The sequence below is a fragment of the Oncorhynchus keta genome, chromosome 6 (genome assembly GCF_023373465.1).
Source record: "Oncorhynchus keta strain PuntledgeMale-10-30-2019 chromosome 6, Oket_V2, whole genome shotgun sequence".
Taxonomy (NCBI): domain Eukaryota; kingdom Metazoa; phylum Chordata; class Actinopteri; order Salmoniformes; family Salmonidae; genus Oncorhynchus; species Oncorhynchus keta.
Window position 1 is genome coordinate 8,575,822 of NC_068426.1, and position 18,540 is coordinate 8,594,361.

Below are 18,540 nucleotides of genomic sequence, written 5' to 3' on the forward strand. Positions count from 1 at the left end.
TTTTGGCCTAAAATCGCAGCCTAAAGACAGTCCCCACTTAATCTGAAGCATGGTGTAGCTAACAACAGTTCCATCATCACCTGCATGGCAGGTGAGGTGATGACTCAGGATCCCAGGTCTACCAACACTCTAATTAGGTCTCTGATGACCACCTGTTTGTTGATCCTGAGTCTGAGGAGAGTGACAGGGACACTAGACCTGGTGGGAATACTGCTCTGCCATCATACAATTTGTTACTGTACACTCATTACGAGAGAGAGAGAGAGAGAGAGAGAGAGAGAGAGAGAGAGAGAGAGAGAGAGAGAGAGAGAGAGAGAGAGAGAGAGAGAGAGAGAGAGAGATACTCGTTTAAGCAACAGGCCAAAGCAATGGGTTTAGGCAAGCTAATGAAATATTGCTGCTAAATGTAAATTAGCTGAATCCTGCCAAAAGGCTGTTTATCCATCTTTATGCATTGTCCATAAAACACCCAACCGTTAGTGGGTTGGTAATATGTTCAACACTGTGACATTAATCCTCTCATAGGATCTGATAGGGAGTAGGGAGTCATCAGAGAGACAATTATAATGTTGATACACCTGAGAAGAGTGTTTACAGGTAGACAACTTAGACTGGGGAGAGTTAGGACGTTTTAGGGTCAAAGGGCTAAAGAACAAGGTAAATTCAAGTCAGCACTTTTGTTACTACCTTGCATGCTGTCGACTGCAAAACTACTGAAAATGTAGGACTAGACAAGGCTGTCCCTTCTCCCCCCTTTTATTCACTATTGTGAAAAGCCACTGGTCATCTCAGTCCAGGTCAATGAGAACATAAGGGGACTGAAACGGAAGGACATCCAGGTCAATGAGAACATAAGGGATGTGAAACAGAAGGACATCCAGGTCAATGACAACATATCAGGAGCTGTTCCAGAAGGCTGAGGCAGTGGTCAAACAACAGTCCCACTTCAGAGTAATGGAGGACACTGGAATTTGGTTGGTCACATTGGATCTGATCAAGAGTCAAAATACTTTCCTGGATTTCACCGAACCACCATTGATAATATAATCAGTGCTGTGTCTATATGATTACAGTGTACGTTGCAAGGAGGTGCCCTTTTCTACTATGACAATGGACTACTCCTGGCCCGAGTGAGTGATGCCAACCAGTAAGTGCCATGCTGGCACGTGTCCAGTGGTGGATTTAGGCATAGACGACATGGGCATCCGCGGGGGCATTGATTCTGAGGTAATATGTACATTTAGATAGAGTTATTAACCATTCTAGCGCAGCGGAAGCCCTCAACAACATCCCGTTGAAAAGGAAATTACCCATCCCGGATCCGGGAGAATTGTCATCAACTGACACTAATTAGCATAACGCAACAGACAAAAAATATTACTAGAAAATATTCATATTCATGAAATCACAAGTGAAATATATTGAAACACAGCTTAGCCTTTTGTTAATCACCCTGTCATCTCAGATTTTGAAATTATGCTTTACAGCCAAAGCAAGACAAGCATTTATGTAAGTTTATCAATAGCCTAGTATAGCATTATGCCTAGCTAGCAGCAGGCAACCTGGTCATGAAAATCAGAAAAGCAATCAAATTAAATCGTTTACCTGTGATGAGCTTCGGATGTTTTCACTCACGAGACCCCCAGTTAGATAGCAAATGTTCCTTTTTTCCCATAAAGAGTATTTTTGTAGCCGAAATAGCTCCGTTAGTTCTTCACGTTTGGCTGAGAATTCGACCGGAAATTGCGGTCACGACAACGCCGAAAAATATTCCAAATTAGCTCCATAATATCGACAGAAACATGGCAAACGTTGTTTATAATCAATCCTTAATGTGTTTTTCAAATATCTATTTGATATATCAACTGGGACAGCTGTATTTTCAGTAAGACCGGAAGGAAAAATAGCTACCTTTGTCTATTACGCAAGAATTACTCTGAGAGCACTCAGCCGGCCACTTACGCAATGTAGTCGTTTACGCTCATTCTTCAACATAAAGTGCTGTAGACACCTTGGGGAATACGTAGAAAAAGGAATCTGGTTGATAGCCCATTCACTGCTCAATCGGGACGCATCGGAACGCAGAGCTTTCAAAACATGAGTCACTTCCTGATTGGATTTTTCTCATGCTTTCGCCTGCAATATCATTTCTGTTATACTCACAGACAATATTTTTACAGTTTTGGAAAATTTAGAGAGTTTTCTATCCTATGCTGTCAATTATATGCATATTCTAGCATCTGGTCCTGAGAAAATAGGCCGTTTACTTTGGGAACGTTATTTTTCCAAAAATGAAAATACTGCCCCCTAGTTTCAAGAGGTTAAAGGTCTTACTCACATTGGCTGCGGAGAGTGTGATCACACAGTCGTCCGGAACAGTTGATGCTCTCATGGATGTTTCAGTGTTACTTGCCTTGAACCGAGCATAGAAGTTATTTAGCTCGTCTGGTAGGTTCATGTCACTAGGCAGCTCTCGGCTGTGCTTCCCTTTTTAGTCTGTAATAGTTTGCAAACTCTTCCACATCCAACGAGCGTCAGAGCCGGTGTAGTACAATTCAATCTTAGTCCTGTATTGACACTTTGCCTGTTTGATGGTTAGTAGTGGGATTTCTTATAAGCTTCCGGGATGGAGTCCCGCTCCTTGAAAGTGGCAGCTCAACCCTTTAGCTCAGTGCGAATGTTGCCTGTAATCCATGGCTTCTGGTTGGGGAATGTACGTTGAGTCAATGTGGGAGGGACGTCCTCGATGCACTTATAGATAAAGCCAGGTACTGATGTGGTGCACTCCTCAAAGCCATCGGAAGAATCTCGGAACATGTTCCAGTCTGTGATAGCAAAACAGTCCTGTAGTTTAGCATCTGCATCATCTGACCGCTTCATTTGACCATCAAAACACTTTGTTTAGAATATTTACAAAAATTGCACTCTTCTCATATTAGTCTGTAGGCTACTGACCTATTCCTATCCTGGACATGTTGATTTGGTCAGTAGCCTACAGAGTGGTATGATAAGAGTACCATCCTGCATCTCACATCTGCCTGTTGGTATTGAACTCTGCCTGCTGGACCCATGGGTTGTTGCATACTCTGTCATATCCAGGATGGGAGTGTAAAGCACTCCACCCATCTTGTGACCTGACTGTATCTGTCCATAATCTTTAAAACATTACATGGATGGAAGGAAATTCATCCCCCACTGGAGACTTGAAGACAGAACCTCACCCAGAGAGCAGTGCACGTCAGTGTGTGGTTAGACAGACAAATCCTTTGATTTGGACAAACAGACAAATAGAAAACCATTCTTGTTGTGGACCAGGATGAGGAGGACCCAGCAGGGCAGGCTGTATGGAGCAGCACTATGCCGTCCAGGAGGGCAGGGCCGACCACCAGGACTGAAGGAAGTGTCAGAGACAGGTCCAGACCTTCAAAGACTGTATGATGACCTTCCAGAAAGCCATGAAGAAACAGCTGATGAGGCAGGCTAAAGCAGCAGCAGTATGAGACACAGAGTCTACTTAGAAGAGCAAAGACTGTATGATGACCTTCCAGAAAGCCATGAAGAAACAGCTGACGAGGCAGGCTAAAGCAGCAGCAGTATGGGACACAGAGTCTACTTAGAAGAGCAAAGACTGTATGATGACCTTCCAGAAAGCCAGGAAGAAACAGCTGATGAGGCAGGCTAAAGCAGCAGCAGTATGGGACACAGAGTCTACTTAGAAGAGCAAAGACTGTATGATGACCTTCCAGAAAGCCATGAAGAAACAGCTGACGAGGCAGGCTAAAGCAGCAGCAGTATGGGACACAGAGTCTACTTAGAAGAGCAAAGACTGTATGATGACCTTCCAGAAAGCCAGGAAGAAACAGCTGATGAGGCAGGCTAAAGCAGCAGCAGTATGGGACACAGAGTCTACTTAGAAGAGCAAAGACTGTATGATGACCTTCCAGAAAGCCATGAAGAAACAGCTGATGAGGCAGGCTAAAGCAGCAGCAGTATGGGACACAGAGTCTACTTAGAAGAGCAAAGACTGTATGATGACCTTCCAGAAAGTCATGAAGAGACAGCTGATGAGGCAGGCTAAAGCAGCAGCAGTATGGGACACAGAGTCTACTTAGAAGAGCAAAGACTGTATGATGACCTTCCAGAAAGCCAGGAAGAAACAGCTGATGAGGCAGGCTAAAGCAGCAGCAGTATGGGACACAGAGTCTACTTAGAAGAGCAAAGACTGTATGATGACCTTCCAGAAAACCAGGAAGAAACAGCTGATGAGGCAGGCTAAAGCAGCAGCAGTATGGGACACAGAGTCTACTTAGAAGAGCAAAGACTGTATGATGACCTTCCAGAAAGCCATGAAGAAACAGCTGATGAGGCAGGCTAAAGGGCAGCAGTAAGGGACACAGAGTCTACTTAGAAGAGCAAAGACTGTATGATGACCTTCCAGAAAGCCAGGAAGAAACAGCTGATGAGGCAGGCTAAAGCAGCAGCAGTATGGGACACAGAGTCTACTTAGAAGAGCAAAGACTGTATGATGACCTTCCAGAAAACCAGGAAGAAACAGCTGATGAGGCAGGCTAAAGCAGCAAGTATGGGACACAGAGTCTACTTAGAAGAGCAAAGACTGTATGATGACCTTCCAGGAAGAAACAGCTGATGAGGCAGGCTAAAGCAGCAGCAGTATGGGACACAGAGTCTACTTAGAAGAGCAAAGACTGTTGATGACCTTCCAGAAAGCCACAAGAAACAGCTGATGAGGCAGGCTAAAGCAGCAGCAGTATGGGACATTGAGTCTACTTAGAAGACCAAAGACTGTATGATGACCTTCTAGAAAGCCATGAAGAAACAGCTGATGAGGCAGGCTAAAGCAGCAGCAGTATGGGACACAGAGTCTACTTAGAAGAGCAAAGACTGTGTGATGACCTTCCAGAAAGTCATGAAGAGACAGCTGATGAGGCAGGCTAAAGCAGCAGCAGTATGGGACACAGAGTCTACTTAGAAGAGCAAAGACTGTTGATGACCTTCCAGAAAGCCAGGAAGAAACAGCTGATGAGGCAGGCTAAAGCAGCAGCAGTATGGGACACAGAGTCTACTTAGAAGAGCAAAGACTGTGGATGGGTGTATGATGACCTTCCAGAAAGCCAGGAAGAAACAGCTGATGAGGCAGGCTAAAGCAGCAGCAGTATCTGTACAGAGTCTACTTAGAAGAGCAAAGACTGTATGATGACCTTCCAGAAAACCAGGAAGAAACAGCTGATGAGGCAGGCTAAAGCAGCAGCAGTATGGGACACAGAGTCTACTTAGAAGAGCAAAGACTGTTGATGACCTTCCAGAAAGCCAGGAAGAAACAGCTGATGAGGCAGGCTAAAGCAGCAGCAGTAATGGGACACAGAGTCTACTTAGAAGAGCAAAGACTGTATGATGACCTTCCAGAAAGCCATGAAGAAACAGCTGATGAGGCAGGCTAAAGCAGCAGCAGTATGGGACACAGAGTCTACTTAGAAGAGCAAAGACTGTATGATGACCTTCCAGAAAGCCAGGAAGAAACAGCTGATGAGGCAGGCTAAAGCAGCAGCAGTATGGGACACAGAGTCTACTTAGAAGAGCAAAGACTGTATGATGACCTTCCAGAAAGCCATGAAGAAACAGCTGATGAGGCAGGCTAAAGCAGCAGCAGTATGGGACACAGAGTCTACTTAGAAGAGCAAAGACTGTATGATGACCTTCCAGAAAGCCATGAAGAAACAGCTGATGAGGCAGGCTAAAGCAGCAGCAGTATGGGACACAGAGTCTACTTAGAAGAGCAAAGACTGTATGATGACCTTCCAGAAAGCCAGGAAGAAACAGCTGATGAGGCAGGCTAAAGCAGCAGCAGTATGGGACACAGAGTCTACTTAGAAGAGCAAAGACTGTATGATGACCTTCCAGAAAGCCATGAAGAAACAGCTGATGAGGCAGGCTAAAGCAGCAGCAGTATGGGACACAGAGTCTACTTAGAAGAGCAAAGACTGTATGATGACCTTCCAGAAAGCCATGAAGAAACAGCTGATGAGGCAGGCTAAAGCAGCAGCAGTATGGGACACAGAGTCTACTTAGAAGAGCAAAGACTGTATGATGACCTTCCAGAAAGCCATGAAGAAACAGCTGATGAGGCAGGCTAAAGCAGCAGCAGTATGGGACACAGAGTCTACTTAGAAGAGCAAAGACTGTATGATGACCTTCCAAAAATCCAGGAAGAAACAGCTGTTGAGGCAGCTTGATGGGACTGAAAGGTACTGTAGAACCTTCTCTAAGACTTTTCTCTAGAACACTGGTTCTGCATCCTTGGTGTTGGTCACAGGCAATAGATGGGTCACTTTGGGAACATGAAGAGGTAAGGGGGATGACCGCTCTTAATAGTAACTGGAACAGAGCGAATTGAATGGTGTGTTTGATATATTTGATACCGTTCCACTGATTTTAATCCAGTCATTAACACGAGCCAGTTCTCCCCAATTACAGTGGCACCAGCCTCCTGTGATGTGTGTGTGTGTTTGTCTTGAAACACAACATTCACATTTTAAACCCCTTACGATCTAGAAAGCATTGGTTGTGGATGGGTGTGTGTTGTTTCCTATCTATAATGCATCGGTTGTGGATGGGTGTGTGTTGTTTCCTATCTGTAATGCATCGGTTGTGGATGGGTGTGTGTTGTTTCCTATCTGTAATGCATTGGTTGTGGATGGGTGTGTGTTGTTTCCTATCTGTAATGCATTGGTTGTGGATGGGTGTGTGTTGTTTCCTATCTATAAAGCATTGGTTGTGGATGGGTGTGTGTTGTTTCCTATCTGTAATGCATTGGTTGTGGATGGGTGTGTGTTGTTTCCTATCTGTAATGCATTGGTTGTGGATGGGTGTGTGTTGTTTCCTATCTATAATGCATTGGTTGCAGATGGGTGTGTGTTGTTTCCTATCTATAATTCATTGGTTGTGGATGGGTGTGTGTTGTTTCCTATCTATAAAGCATTGGTTGCAGATGGGTGTGTGTTGTTTCCTATCTATAATGCATCGGTTGTGGATGGGTGTGTGTTGTTTCCTATCTATAAAGCATTGGTTGCAGATGGGTGTGTGTTGTTTCCTATCTGTAATGCATTGGTTGTGGATGGGTGTGTGTTGTTTCCTATCTATAAAGCATTGGTTGTGGATGGGTGTGTGTTGTTTCCTATCTATAATGCATCGGTTGTGGATGGGTGTGTGTTGTTTCCTATCTATAAAGCATTGGTTGTGGATGGGTGTGTGTTGTTTCCTATCTATAATGCATTGGTTGTGGATGGGTGTGTGTTGTTTCCTATCTATAATGCATTGGTTGTGGATGGGTGTGTGTTGTTTCCTATCTGTAAAGCATCGGTTGTGGATGGGTGTGTGTTGTTTCCTATCTGTAAAGCATCGGTTGTGGATGGGTGTGTGTTGTTTCCTATCTGTAAAGCATTGGTTGTGGATGGGTGTGTGTTGTTTCCTATCTGTAATGCATTGGTTGTGGATGGGTGTGTGTTGTTTCCTATCTATAATGCATTGGTTGTGGATGGGTGTGTGTTGTTTCCTATCTATAATGCATTGGTTGTGGATGGGTGTGTGTTGTTTCCTATCTATAATGCATCGGTTGTGGATGGGAGTGTGTTGTTTCCTATCTATAATGCATCGGTTGTGGATGGGTGTGTGTTGTTTCCTATCTGTAAAGCATCGGTTGTGGATGGGTGTGTGTTGTTTCCTATCTGTAATGCATCGGTTGTGGATGGGTGTGTGTTGTTTCCTATCTGTAATGCATTGGTTGTGGATGGGTGTGTGTTGTTTCCTATCTATAATGCATTGGTTGTGGATGGGTGTGTGTTGTTTCCTATCTATAATGCATTGGTTGTGGATGGGTGTGTGTTGTTTCCTATCTATAAAGCATTGGTTGTGGATGGGTGTGTGTTGTTTCCTATCTATAATGCATTGGTTGTGGATGGGTGTGTGTTGTTTCCTATCTATAATGCATTGGTTGTGGATGGGTGTGTGTTGTTTCCTATCTGTAAAGCATCGGTTGTGGATGGGTGTGTGTTGTTTCCTATCTGTAAAGCATTGGTTGTGGATGGGTGTGTGTTGTTTCCTATCTGTAAAGCATTGGTTGTGGATGGGTGTGTGTTGTTTCCTATCTGTAAAGCATTGGTTGCAGATGGGTGTGTGTTGTTGCCAAGAGATTGGTGTGCCTTCAGTTTCCTGTGTTGGCAGGACACATTTGATGTGCTTCATTTATTTGGACAAGTACAACTAAATAGATCACTGTCATTGGATGTTTTTTGTGTCTTATTTGAACTTCTACCAATCAAATTCTTCTTTTTGGTATAGTCAACACAGTGCCTTCAATACAGTCCCACATGTTGTTACGAACATTAGCCACAGGGTGGCAGTATGACTTTAGTGTCCTCTGAGCTGAAGGAATATCATCCACACTCTCAGTCACATTGAGAGAGGCTAGGATGGAATGGTGGAAAAACATTATATCTTGTAAGTATTTTATTTATCTGATTACTTTCATACTGAGGTGTGTAGATCTCCATATCATCATGTACACAGTTTACACTCGGTATAAAAGGTGTCGTGAAATGGTTGTGTGTTATCTCCTTCAACATTGCAGTACAATAATCAATATCAATAATAAGAGTCAAAACCTCTCATCGAGTGACAGCTGTGGTCATTTTATAGACTCCAAGAATTCCTCTGTCTTCCTCTGTCTTTAGCGGATATAAGAATATTATATATAAACTCAGTGGCCAGTTTATTGGGTACACCACCCTGTTCACTAAAATGGTTCGCTCCTACACACAGTGAGTCACGTGGCCGTGGCTTGCTATATAAAGCAGGCAGACAGGCATTGAGACATTCAGTTACCATTCGATTGAACGTTAGAATGGGCGGAACGAGTAACCTAAGCATCTTTGAGCGTGGTATGATCTTCTGTGCCAGGCGTGCAGGTTCCAGTACCTCCGAAACCAGGGGCGAAACTTTGGCTTTAGAGGTGGGGGGACATAACCTGGTGGGGGCTCTGGGGCTTCCTCCCTCAATATTCTTTGGCATCTAAAGCTAATTTCCTGCATTTCTACGCAATCTAACATGACCCTTTTTTGGGGGTCATTTTTATTGTAAATAAGAATAGAATATGTTTCTTAACACGTCTACATGAATGTGGATGCTACCATGATTATGTATAATACTGAATGAATCGTGAATTATGATGACTGAGAAGGTTATAGGCTCACATATTGTAATGGTGAGAGGCTAGCATATCTTGGGGGTGTAATGTTGTGTAGAGACAGACTGGAGAATCTTGAAGAAATAGACAAAGAACATGCTACTGAGACAGACCTGGTCGGAGATGTACTGCTTCTCAAACAGAAAGGTCTCTATGAGATTAGGGATGAGACACACAGGTCGGTCAGGTTGAAGACTACGACGTCCCTACGACGTCCCTCTCTCTCTTTCGCATCGTCTGAGATTCCCAACGATTGGAAAGCTGCAACAATCATCTCCCTCTTCAAATGGGGAGACACTCTAGACCCAAACTGCTACAGACCTATATATATATATCCTACTCTGCCTTTCTAAGGTCTTCGAAAGCCAAGTTAACAAACAGATTACCGACTATTTCGAATCCCACTGTACCTTCCCCACTATGCAATCATGTTTCAGAGCTGGTCATGGGTACACCTCAGCCACACTCAAGGTCCTAAACGATATCATAACCACCATCAATAAGAGACATTACTGTGCAGCTGTATTCATCAACCTGGCCAAGGCTGTCAATCACCACATCTTATTGGCAGACTCAATAGCCTTGGTTTCTCAAATGACGGCATAGCCTGGTTCACCAACTACTTCTTTGATAGAGTTCAGTGTGTCAAATCGGAGGGCCTGTTGTCCGGACCTCTGGCAGTCTCTATGGGGGTTCAATTCTCGGGCCGACTCTGTTCTCTGTATACATCAATGATGTCGCTCTTGCTGCGGGTGATTCTTTGATCCACCTCTACACAGATGACACCATTCTGTATACTTCTGGACCTTCTTTGGACACTGTTAACTAACCTCCAGACGAGCTTCAATGCCATACACCTCTCCTTCTGTGGCCTCCAATTGCTCTTAAATGCAAGTAAAACTAAATGCATGCTCTTTCACCGATCACTGCCCGCACCTACCCACCCGTCCAGCATCACTACTCTGGACGGTTCTGACTTAGAATATGTGGACAACTACAAATACCTAGGTGTCTGGCTAGACTGTAAACTCTCCTTCCAGACTCACATTAAGCATCTCCAATCCAAAATTAAATCTAGAATCGGCTTCCTATTTTGCAACAAAGCATCCTTCACTCATGCTGCCAAACATACCCTCGTAAAACCGGCCATCCTACCGATCCTCGACTACGGCTATGTTATTTATAAAATTGCTTCCAACACTCTACTCAACAAATTGGATGCAGTCTATCACAGTGCCATCCGTTTTGTCACCAATGCCCCATATACTACCCACCACTGCGACCTGTATGCTCTCTTTGGCTGGCCCTCGCTTCGCTCCGCCTTATTTCAGCTCACTGGTCAACATAGCAGCTCCAACCCGTAGCACACGCTCCAGCAGGTATATCTCACTGGTCACCCCCAAAGCCAATTCCTCCTTTGGTCGCCTTTCCTTCCAGTTCTCTCCTGCCAATGACTGGAACGAACTGCAAATATGAGACCCAAATATGGGTCTCCACTGAAGCTGGAGACCCATATCTCCCTCACTAGCTTTAAGCACCAGCTGTCAGAGCAGTTCACAGATCACTGCACCTGGACATAGCCTATCTGTCAACAGCCCATCAAACTACCTCATCCCCATACTGTATGTATTATGTGGTCCTTCTGTAGCTCAGTTGGTAGAGCATGGCGCTTGTAACGCCAGGGTAGTGGGTTCGATCCCCGGGACCACCCATACGTAGAATGTATGCACACATGACTGTAAGTCGCTTTGGATAAAAGCGTCTGCTAAATGGCATATATTATTATTATTATTATTATTATTAATTTATTTTGCTGCTTTGCACCCCAGTATCGCTACTTGCACATTCATCTTCTGCCCATCTACCATTCCAGTGTTCATTTCTATATTGTAATTACTTCGCCACCATGGCCTATTTATAGCCTTACCTCCCTTATCTTACCTCATTTGCACTCATTGTATATACACTTTACTTTTCTCTACTGTATTATTGACTGTATGTTTGTTTATTCCATGTGTAACTCTGTGTTGTTGTATGTGTCAAACTGCTTTGCTTTATTTTGGCCAGGTTGCAGTTGTAAATGAAATGAAATAAAGGTGAAATAAAAATAAATACAAGTTGAAGATAACAGAGGTTATAACAACGTTGGTGAGAACTGGTGAAAATTAACAGATTCATAGGACCAGCTCTATTGCTAAAATAAAATATCCAGACCGTTTGTTAAGAAATTATACCTCATTTATGCAAAGATTTATGTGACATTAGAATACTTGTGTTACTGGAGCAAACAACGTACTTAACCATGTGGAGGTTCCTGGCCAGGTAGATAACAGCCATGATGGAGTTAGCCATGACCGTCACGGCAAAGACCGGACACCAAAACACATGATAGTATTTCATGGAAACTGTTGATGTAGAAATATCACTGGCGTTTTGAATGTAGCAGTGTAAGAGATTAGGACTGACTACTCATAAGCCATGTTCCAGGAAACTAGGAGGGTCCGTGGGCAAGAGCCCCTGGGTAGTTTTCTTTTGTAAAAGCAGCTGTTAATTGGTCACTGGAATCCTGTAAGGTTTAGGTCTGTGACCAAGATGGAATTACAATAAAATACCAATCTCAAGTCAGGTGTAATGAGGATGCTTTGAACATTGAATTAACTTGACTACTTGATTTGAAGTCCAAGATCATCGTCATATATCACTTAATATAATCAGGTAAATGTTTTCACCTTCAAAATCTTAAGCTATCAAGAGGTATTTTTTTTTGCCATTTTCTTTAACAAGGGTCTGGCATACCTCCACATACCCCCTGAATTCAAGCCCTGGTTATAGGACGTCTATGGTGAGGTCATCATGCAGGGGTTGGCTGACATACAGGTATCTATCTATATGGTAACTCCTGCTTGCTAAGCACTTTGTGAAACTGAGCTGTAGAAGGGGCTTTATAAATAGATTTGATTTGTATTTGGGCTTTATCCAGCCTTTTTATTATGACATTTTCTGTATGGCTTTAAAGGCATATTGTCAAAATAATATCAATATTTCATTTCATAATTCACTATGGCAGATACAGTATATCTTACACAGCATTTCAATCAAAAACAAGTCAAATAGAGATATAAATAAATAGTAACACTTCATGTTGATTGGATCGGCACTACAGCTCTCTGTGCTCCTCTTTTACTAAGCAGCTTCTTGGCCGATTCCTTAAACTCCTCTGTCTTCAGAACATATATGATGGGGTTGAGCATGGGCGGCAGCACCGAGGTCAGGGAGAGGTTGATGATCCGGGCGTTGGTTGGTATGATTGAGTGAAGGAAGTATGTAAAATGAATAGGCAGGTAGAATATGGCTACGAGTATCAGGTGTGAGGTACACGTCTTCAAGGCTCTGACTCTGAGAGAGGGAGAAAGAGACAGAGGGAGAGGGAGAGAGAAAATTAGAGAAGGAGAGAGAGGGAGAGAAGTCGAGAGAGAGAAGTAGAGAGAGAGGGAGAGAGAAGGAGAGAGAGGGAGAGGGAGAGAAGTAGAGAGAGGGGGAGAGAGAGAGTGAGAGAGAGAGACAGAGAGAGACAGAGACAGAGACAGAGACAGAGAGAGAGAGAGAGAGAGAGAGAGAGAGAGAGAGAGAGAGAGAGAGAGAGAGAGAGAGAGAAAGAGAGAGAGAGACAGAGAGAGAGAGACAGACAGAGACAGAGACAGAGAGAGAGAGGGGGAGAGACAGAGAGAGACAGACAGAGACAGAGACAGAGACAGAGAGGGGGAGAGACAGAGAGAGAGACAGACAGAGACAGAGACAGAGACAGAGACAGAGAGAGAGAGAGAGAGAGAGAGAGAGAGAGAGAGAGAGAGAGAGAGAGAGAGAGAGAGAGAGAGAGAGAAGAGAGAGAGAGAGAGAGAGAGAGAGAGAGAGAGAGAGAGAGAGAGAGAGAGAGAGAGAGAGAGAGAGAGAGAGAGGGACAGACAGAGACAGAGAGAGAGAGAGAGAGAGAGAGAGAGAGAGAGAGAGAGAGAGACAGAGAGAGAGAGACAGACAGAGACAGAGACAGAGACAGAGACAGAGACAGAGAGAGAGGGGGAGAGACAGAGAGAGACAGACAGAGACAGAGACAGAGACAGAGAGGGGGAGAGACAGAGAGAGACAGACAGAGACAGAGACAGAGACAGAGAGAGAGAGAGAGAGAGAGAGAGAGAGAGAGAGAGAGAGAGAGAGAGAGAGAGAGAGAGAGAGAGAGAGAGAGAGAGAGAAAGAGAGTGAGAGAAAGGGACAAAAGTGTCAGTAAGTCATCATCTATCCAGTTCAATGACATTCTCAGTATTACAGCATTTATCACCAGAACAACATACATATACAAAGGTATGTGGACACCCCTTCAAATTAGTGGATGCGGCTATTTCAGCCACACCCAGGTGTATAAAACTGTATAAAATGTTATAGGATGATACCTTTCCAACCAGCCAATCAGCTGCCCCGGTCAACTGTAAGTGTTGTTATTGGAGATTGCCAATGTCTAGGAGCAAGAACGGCTCAGCCACAAAGTGGTAGGCAACACAAGCTCACAGAACGGGACCGCCGAGTAATGAAGCACATAAAAATCATCTGTCCTCACTACTGAGTTTCAAACTGCCTCTGGAAGTAATGAACTGTTCTTCAAGGAGCTTCATGAAATGGGTTTCCATGGCTAATCAACCGCAAACAAGCCTATGCTCACTGTGATCAAGACCAAGTGTCTCCTGGAGTGCTGTAAAACTCGCAGATATTGGAGTGGAAACACGTTCTCTGGAGTGATGAATCACGCTTTATCATCTGGCAGTACGATGGACGTTTCTGGGTGTGGCAGACTGCAGGAGAACTCTACCTGCCCCAATGCATAGTTCCAACTGTAAAGTTTAGTGGAGGACGAATAACGGTCTGGGGCTGTTTTTCATGGTTCGGGCTAGGCCTCTTAGTTGCAGTGAAGGGATATCCTAACGCTACAGCATACAATGATGACCTTCTGGATTCTGTGCTTCCAACTTTGTGACAACAGTTTGGAGAAGGACCTTTCCTATTTCAGCATGACAATACCCCAGTGCACAAAGCGAGGTCCATACAGAAGTGGTTTGTCGAAATCAGTGTGGAAGAACTTGACTAGTTTGCACAGAGCCCTAACCTCAACCCCATCGAACACCTTTGGGATGAATTGGAACGCCGACTGCAAGCCAGGCCAAATCGCCCAACATCAGCGTCCGACATCACTAATGCTCTTGTTGCTCTTGTGCCTGAATGGAAGCAAGTCCCCGCAGCGATGCTCCAACATCTAGTGAAAAGCCTTCCCAGAAGAGTGGAGGCTGTTATATCAGCAATGTTCCAACATCTAGTGGAAAGCCTGCCCAGAAGAGAGGAGGCTGTTATAGCAGCAAATGGGGGACCAACTCCATTTTAATGCCCATGATTTTGAATGAGATGTCTGATGAGCAGGTGTCCACATACTTTTGGTCCTTTAGTGTATATCTGAGACAGCACAACAATCCGTATCAGAGCTATATGTTTAGGTATATAAACTAAATCTCTGGCTAAATCTCTGACTCTGATCAGTATGACTTCTCACCTGTCCTGGGGCATTGTGATGGTGAACAGGGCGTGTGTGATACAGATGTATGATGATATGATGAAGACCATGGGGAACAATAGGATTATACTGGGGTTGAGATAAGATATTACTATGTTAGGGACCACATCAGAACAGGGGGCCGCCAGACGGAACAGGGGACCGTGGTCACAGTAGTAGCTGTTGATCACCAGAGACCTACAATACAATACATTTTCATTGTCCACATGTTACAATGATCAACTGATCATTTATTTTTACAGCACCCGGCCCGGGATTCAAACCGGTAACATTTTTGGCAACAGGTTCACCTCCTCAGCCACCTACCGGCAGAAGGAGAGTCGGGTGATGAGGCACACAGCCAGCAACACCAGGAACACGGCAAACGCCCAGGCAGCACCTGTCAGCTGGAACATGGACCTGTGAGTCACTATCATATGGTACCTGTGTGGACAGTGGAAAGAAGCTGTTATCAGGGATTTTAGATGCAGTGTATCCATATATCAGGTTGAATTGTCAGTGAAATAAGAAACATGATTATCACACAAGGGGCAATTATGAAGGCCTTTTGAATTGTATTTTTTGAATTATTAGATTTGATGAATTATCTGAGACCTGAGTGGGCAGCAGATGGCCACCAGTCTGTCGTAAGAGAGGATGGTGAGGTTGAAGGACTGCATGTTGAGGAAGAGGAAGATGAAGAAGAGGCTAGTGAGGCAATGGTCGTAGGAGATGAGATGTCTGCTGAACAGGAACATATCCAGTAGCTTGGGGACCATGGCAGTGCTCCCACACACGTCTGTGAAGGCCAGGTTGAACACAGCAACGTACTTGGGGCTGTAAGGGTAAGATCCTGACTTGATTATCTCCATGGGGAAATGATTGTTTGTGCACTAGACACAGGACATAGACAATTACAGAGAAGGTAAATACAATCAATCAGTAAAGAAGTGGACAAAAAGTGCAGATCCTAAACATCTTTACACTGTCATCTGTAATGTGTAAGTTATCAACTATATATTATCAACTATAGACCAGCTGATCTAATGGTGGTTTTCATTCAGAATCAACTACAGATCATCCAGCTGAACCTAATGGTGGTTTTCATTCAGAATCAACTATAGACCATCCAGCTGAACCTAATGGTGGTTTTCATTCAGAATCAACTATAGACCATCCAGCTGAACCTAATGGTGGTTTTCATTCAGAATCAACTATAGACCATCCAGCTGAACCTAATGGTGGTTTTCATTCAGAATCAACTATAGACCATCCAGCTGAACCTAATGGTGGTTTTCATTCAGAATCAACTATAGACCATCCAGCTGAACCTAATGGTGGTTTTCATTCAGAATCAACTATAGACCATCCAGCTGAACCTAATGGTGGTTTTCATTCAGAATCAACTATAGACCATCCAGCTGAACCTAATGGTGGTTTTCATTCAGATGCCTTATTGAGAGGCAGGCCGGTAACCAGGGATACAGTTGAAATCCCGAGCTGATGGGGGGAATCTAAAAGGAGTGAACTAGCAGCCAGAGCCCCTGTGCTGCTTCAGCTTGTGTTGTGTGTGTTGTGGTTCATCTGGTTGGTTTCTGGAACTGTAAAAATACAGTCCAATAAAGGTAGAATTCTGCTGTATTATTACCACAGAGATAAAAGAGGACTGATTACCTGTGGAGACTGTTGTCCATGTAGATAACCATCATGACGAAGGTGTTGCCCACCTAGACCCAAAACACACACACACACACACACACACACACACACACACACACACACACACACACACACACACACACACACACACACACACACACACACACACACACACACACACACACACACACACACACACACACACAGGAGGAACCATGACCCATAATGTATATACAGGTAAATTCATTTGGCCGTTGACTATATGTGGTGCTATAGGACACCAGCTGAAATGAAACTGTTATCAGGTTTTCTTAAGTTCAAAAAAGATGTGCTTTTGATAGGAAAGTGAAACCTTTTCTAGTTAATCAAGTGGATAAAATCAAATCATTGTGGACGTCAGCTAGTTAGTAGCGCCCTGGACCAGAGCTAGTTTGTAACAACCTGGACCAAAGCTAGTTTGTAAAAGCCTGGACCAGAGCTAGTTTGTAACAGCCTGGACCAGAGCTAGTTCGTAACAGCCTGGACTACAGCTAGTTTGTAACAGCCGGGACCAGAGCTAGTTAGTAACAGCCTGGATCACACATAGTTTGTAACATCGTAGACCAGAGCTAGTTTGTAACAGCGTAGACCAGAGCTATGGACTAACCAGAGAGATGATGTATACGAAGCAGAGGAAGACGTAATAGTAGTCCATGTGGGGGATGTCGATGAAACCACTGATGAAGAAGTAAGAGGGTCGGATAATGGTGTCAATGTTCTCTGTCTGGTTAGGGTCAGAGGTCAGGTAACTCATCCTGACTGGTGGTGTTATCAGTGATTCCTCCTGGCTCGTAATAATCTGTGGAAATATAAAATAAATACATGACTGTTTTTTAATTCACCTGTTGAGACATTGCAATGAGTGAAACATCATCAATACAAAGGCAAACAGGCCTCCCGTGTGGCGCTGTACTGCAGCGCCAGCTGTGCCTCCAGAGACTCTGGGTTTGTGCCCAGGCTCTGTCGTAACCGGCATTGACCGGAAGGTCCGTGGGGCGACGCACAATTGGCCTAGCGTCGTCCGGGTTAGGGAGGGTTTGGCCGGTAGGGATATCCTTGTCTCATCGCGCACCAGCGACTCCTGTGGTTGGCCAGGCGCAGTGCGCGCTAACCAAGGTTGCCAGGTGCACGGTGTTTCCTCTGACACATTGGTACGGCTGGCTTCAGGGTTGGATGCGAGCTGTGTTAAGAAGCAGTGCGGCTTGGTTGGGTTGTGTATCGGAGGACGCATGACTTTCAACCTTCGTCTCTTCCTCGAGCCCGTACGGGTGTTGTAGCGATGAGATAGTAGCTACTAAGATAGTAGCTACTAACGATTGGATATCACAAAATTGGGGAGAAAAATGGGGTAAAACATATTTTTTTTAATTAAAAAAAGAACCTGTGTTGTATTCTGAACACCATCTTTTTTCTAAACTAGCCTAGAAAAAAGGGCTAAAATTTAAAAATACAAAGGCAAATATCCACGTTCAATTGTCTATTGTTTACGTTATCGTATTTAAAAAAGAAGAATACAATTATTTTAACTGACAACAAAGTACAAAATAGAATCCATTTGACTTTTACCTCAGACACAGTTAAACAAGTCTAATGAATAATCCAAGGAATAGCACTGGAAAGGTGAAATTGGTTTCACGTTCCCTCCATTAGAATAACTCTTACCTGTTGAACTCTCATACTGTATAGTCTAACATGGTACAACTACATACTGCAGAAACTAAGTCTTACCTGGTCTTACCACAGACTTGATCCAAATGTCTCTCTTCAGTAGTCTGGTGATGTGTGTTGGACTGAAGACCAATTTGTGATGCTGGCTCTGAGTCCACCTCCACTGTTATACCTGCAGCCCCATGGTGAATCTGTAGTAGGATGTCCCCTGTGGACCACCGTAGTTGTGTATGACACACCTTGATTGAGTGAAGAAGACATGTCGGAGATGAATACCCTTGCTGTTGTTGTTGTTGTTGTTGTGTGGTTGTCATAGGACACATAT

General features: G+C 44.1%; 1 protein-coding gene across 2 annotated transcripts; it reads right to left on the minus strand.

Moving 5' to 3' along the window:
- Nucleotides 1–12,314: 12,314 nt before the first annotated feature.
- Nucleotides 12,315–18,337, minus strand: LOC118385719 (olfactory receptor 52E8-like). 2 transcript variants are annotated; one of them, XM_052520500.1, is made up of 7 exons: nucleotides 18,276–18,337; nucleotides 17,155–17,346; nucleotides 16,524–16,576; nucleotides 15,465–15,686; nucleotides 15,177–15,293; nucleotides 14,850–15,047; nucleotides 12,315–12,655 (listed from the first exon to the last, which is right to left on the minus strand). In XM_052520500.1, exons 2-7 carry the CDS (start codon nucleotides 17,299–17,301, stop codon nucleotides 12,397–12,399), a joined length of 996 nt encoding a protein of 331 aa, XP_052376460.1. In that variant the 5' UTR covers nucleotides 17,302–17,346; nucleotides 18,276–18,337; the 3' UTR covers nucleotides 12,315–12,396. The 2 variants fall into 2 exon arrangements, with proteins under 2 accessions (XP_052376460.1, XP_052376461.1); XM_052520501.1 differs by lacking the exon at nucleotides 14,850–15,047.
- Between the last annotated feature and the right edge of the window lie 203 nt (nucleotides 18,338–18,540).